General features: G+C 35.4%; 1 protein-coding gene across 1 annotated transcript in view; it reads left to right on the top strand.

The window, feature by feature from the left end:
- Positions 1-4682, top strand: part of LOC103610026 (HEAT repeat-containing protein 5B) — a gene marked incomplete at both ends in the record, with an annotated part of 56985 nt that overhangs the window by 45174 nt on the left and 7129 nt on the right. Inside the window, 2 exons of the mRNA XM_008594264.1 lie at positions 2301-2538; positions 3533-3787. Of these exons, the coding sequence (XP_008592486.1) occupies positions 2301-2538; positions 3533-3787 (493 nt within the window). The remainder of the gene's footprint in view (positions 1-2300; positions 2539-3532; positions 3788-4682) is intronic.

The following is a 4682-nucleotide window of genomic DNA, read 5'->3' as shown; positions in this document are numbered from 1 at the left end:
GGAAAAAAAAAAAAAAAAAAAAAAAAAAAAAAAAAAAAAAAAAAAAAAGAAGTAAATATAAAATTTTAACTGTTGGGAAATTGTTACATTTATTATGGGACATCCAGTGAAGTCATTACAATAATGTTTATGAGGACTAGTATTCACATGGGAAAACCTCATAATATGTTAATCAATAAAATTAAATACAAAATTTTATGTAGAGCAAAATTACTACTTACAAAGACAGATTATGAAAATGAGGAAATTGTGATGAGTCTTTTTTTTTTTTTTTTTTTTTTTTTTTTTTTTTTTTTTTTTTTTTCGTGTCCGGCAACGGATCGTAACCCTCAGTGTCACGCCCATACCGGACTGGGACCAGCAACGGGATCACACCCCTCGGTGTCGCGCCCGCACCTTGCTCAGCCAGTGAGCGGGAACTGGCCTGTATGTGGGATCTGAACCCTCGGCGGGAGCGCCACCGCGCTCCCAAGCGGCGCACTGTAGCAGTGCGCCACCGGGCCAGCCCCGTGATGAGTCATTTTTAAATTTTTATTTTCTAAACTTTTTATAGCATAATTATTAAGATAAAATTAAAAGCTGAGAAAATATAAAAATGTGACCTTAAAATCCTGCAATGACATCTTCCCTTCCCCATTGCCTACAGAGTAAAATCTTCAAGTACTTCCACCCTCTATCTTGTGCTCAGTCTATACTAAAAAATTGCAGTTTCCTTAAATGCCATGCAGTTTCTTATTTTTATGCTCTTGTTCTTGCTGCAGTGTCCCTTTCCATCTTCACCTGTGAACAAGTTAACTTTTGTTCTCAAAAATTCTGCCTTGCCTTTCTCATACTCCCAAGGTTAAAATCCATCCATCCTTGGTGCTTCCCGAGATTCATTCATTACACAAACTGCCAAGTGTTCATTAGATGCCAGACACTGTGCCTAGCCACTGAATGGAGTGTAGCAGAGAAGGTAAATTATTAAAAACGAATTTTTAAAGTTGCTTCTCTGAGAACTTTTCTCACTCCCTTATTATATTAGTCTATAAGTTTATGGAAAGCAAAAGCCATGTATTATTTGTCTCAGTTGCCTCAGGGCCTAGCACAATAACAAATGCAAGTCAAAAGCACCTAGTAAGGATCTGATGAGTGAAGAATGGCTGAATATACTTATAGTGCTTACTGTGAAATTTTTTAAAAATGTCAGCATAACTAAAAAATGTAGGGGGGAAAAGCTAGCTTAAAACCACTAGAAAATATGAATGTGAAATATTTACAACTTGAGATCCAAATTTATCACTTTAGAACTCAGTCAATTACTGTATGCTTTCTCTGTGCTGTAACTGTCTCCATAGTGTAGGAATAGAGATAAGACACACTCCCTCCCATCAAGAAGCTTATAATAGTATACTTATACTTTAGAACTCAGTCAATTACTGTATGCTTTCTCTGTGCTGTAACTGTCTCCTTAGTGTAGGAATAGAGATAAGACACACTCCCTCCCATCAAGAAGCTTATAATAGTATACTTATACAGATACATAGACTTCCTCATTAGTTACAAAGGAAATAACACTCTCTAAGGGGAAAGCAGTTTTCTCAAGATTTTTACCTATTGTAATTTTTTGGTTTTTGTTCATTCCTTTATTTATTTTTTGCTTTTTCATTAATATGTTATTCAGCTTCGTATGTGCCAGTTGCCAAAACCTAAATATATGTTCAAAAACAAAGGAAAGCAAACAAGTATAACTCAACAAAAAAGAATCTTTACAATTATGTTTAGGAAAGTTGCTATTATATGTCTTTTTGGTTCACGAACTAGAGAGAAAGGGTACAGATAATATATGTAACCAGAAAATTATATTGTTGTAAGTGCTATCTGTTGTAAATGCTAGATTGCTAAATATCATGTAAGGACTATGTAAGAATGGGTTTAGAAGGATATTTTTGGAAATCCCTTTTCTGTCCACCTTCCCCCTCTCAGCTTTCTTCTTTGAATGCCATTTGATTGTGTCTAATAAGTCTAAGAAAGTGGAGGCAGTAAACAGGAAGTTATACCCTTTGGCAAAAAAAAAAGGCCAAAAGGGGGGCTTTGTAAAGTAGAACAAGGGAAGCCGGAAAACACTCAGAAAGTCTGCTCAATGAATATGCTGTGACAGGAATAGTCAGAAGTCAGATAGTAAAAAAATCACCTTCAAAGCAGGCAGAATTACTCTTTTGTGGTTATCAGGAAATCATGCAGTTGTATACTTTCTAATATCTATACCCAATTACCTTATCTTATGCTCCGTTATTTTCTCCTCCTGAATATCTTATTAGGTGTATGTGGTTGCTATGAATATTAAAAAGGAAGCAGAATCCAAACCAAAAAGAGCAATTAAAAATACTGATGATGATGATGACGACTATGGTACCATAGATGAACTACCACCAGATAGTTTAATAACACTGGTACAACCTGAACTGCCAACACTCAGCCGCCTGTGGTTGGCAGCATTAAAAGATTATGCACTTTTGACTTTACCAGCTGAATTTGCAAGTCAGCTCCCCGTAGATGGTAAGTATTGCATTTGGAGTTTTGCTTTTATGGAGTTCAAAGTAATAATTAAACACTTGGTAGAGGCTAGCAACAACAGTAACAATAATATCTTAAATTTCTGTGGACTTAAAATTGACATTGTCTCATTTAGGGCATGTTCTCCATGTGATTTGTGGATTCAAGATAAAGCATAAAGCTTTTCTTGTTAGCTGAAGCAAATGTTAGTACTGTTACAGTAATAGCTGTATGAGTTACAGTGATACCCTAAGTAACTATGGTAACAAATAATTATGCGTATTCATGATGAAGTAGATTGCCGTAGTGGTCAATGTATGTATTTTCATATGAATTCCTCATTCATGAATGATGTTGCTAAAGACCTTTGCAAATTGTTTGTTTGTACTATAGTTTTCCTATTGAAATAAATATAGAAATTATCATTAACATTTTTCCTATTTAGAAAATGTATTATTAGTCCCTAGTCAAAGAATCCATTCCTCTTCCCATATATTAATGATAACGATAACGGAGTTCTCCCCTTTTTTTTTCCTTTCTTAATCCATCATGACAGCAAGGAGAGATAAGGAAGTCCTCAGTACTGGTAGTGGAAACAGGAGATGGGGAGGAATAGCAGAAGAGGAGACAAACAGAAAGAAGAGACAAAGTTACCTGTTTATGGTGGAAAGAGAAGGTGATAAGGGTTTTAGGAGCCATTGACAATGACTAGGTAAATTCCTGTGACAACAGGGTAGGAAAGGTAAGGATATTTAGTGGCAGATATTTAGTGGCATCAATAGTAGCAGAGGAAAGGATGGAAATCCAGCATCAATGAGGAAGAGATGGGCATTCTAGTTCAGCAGCTGCAGGAAAGTGGTTAGTTTTGGTGGCTTTGTAAAGAGGAGAAGCTTTTTGACCAGTTTACTCTTTTATATGTAACAGATATTTTTAAGTTAGTTGTTCATAAATGAGTGAACACCTATTATAGAATGTAATGTTTTTGATTGTTTTACAGGTGGAGCATTTTATACTCCTGAGACTATTGATACAGCTAGACTTCACTATCGGAATTCCTGGGCCCCAATTCTCCACGCAGTGGCACTTTGGTTAAATAGCACAGGATTTACATGTTCAGATTCCACAGAAGCAGCAGCAATATCTGGTTCACAAAAACGTTCTACATCTGTCAATTTAAACCAGGCATCAGGAGCAACGGCTAATGCTAAATCTTTGCCAGAAATTAACAAAGACAGAATGCATCTGATTTTAGGTAGGTGTGTCATATCAATCTATTTTAAGATCTGTCACTTCTGAAAATTCATATCTTTCATTCTAATGCTGTGGAAAAGTTTTGTATAGCACAGTTCAGAGAAGGGATAGTAAATGGATTTTTCAGCTCATCCTATAAGTTGTTAATTGAATTTTTATCTATAAATTAAATTACTAAAAACTGCTCTTAAAATATTTTAGCTGTCATGTTTACTCCCAGAGCAATATCGAATAATTTTCAAGAAAAATAAATGTTTTATATTTTATTCAACAGCAGGTATTCTTTTTACTTGGCACTGAGATTGTCTCATGAAAAAAAAAGTTTAAGCAAATTTGAATGAATCCTAATTTATAATTTGTTTATGACTGCTCTTTTATCATTTAAGAGTTTATGTATTCTAATAAAGCTTTTAGTGATCTTATGTTTACTGAGGATGGAAAGGAACACAATTGGTAAGGTGTAACGTTAGAATTCAACAAGCAACCCAATAAAAAAATGGGCAAAAGAGCTAAGTAGGCATTTCTGTAAGGAAGATATACAGATGGCCAACAGACATATGAAAAAATGCTCAACATCACTCAGCATCCGGGAAATGCAAATCAAAACTACACTGAGATACCATCTCACTCCAGTTAGGATGGCTAAAATCCAAAAGACTGTGAACAATAAATGCTGGCGAGGTTGTGGAGAAAAAGGAACTCTCATACATTGTTGGTGGGACTGCAAAATGGTGCAGCCTCTATGGAAAATGGTATGGAGGTTCCTCAAACAGGTGCAGATAGATCTACCATATGACCCAGCTATCCCACTGCTGGGAATATATCCAAAGGAATGGAAATCATCAAGTCGAAGGAATACCTATACTCCAATGTTCATTGCAGCTCTATTCACAATA

Source organism: Galeopterus variegatus, unplaced genomic scaffold (assembly GCF_000696425.1).
Source record: "Galeopterus variegatus unplaced genomic scaffold, G_variegatus-3.0.2 Scaffold10492, whole genome shotgun sequence".
Lineage (NCBI taxonomy): Eukaryota > Metazoa > Chordata > Mammalia > Dermoptera > Cynocephalidae > Galeopterus > Galeopterus variegatus.
The sequence above is the reverse complement of the archived record's forward strand: the minus strand, read 5'-3'. Positions and strand labels throughout refer to the sequence as shown.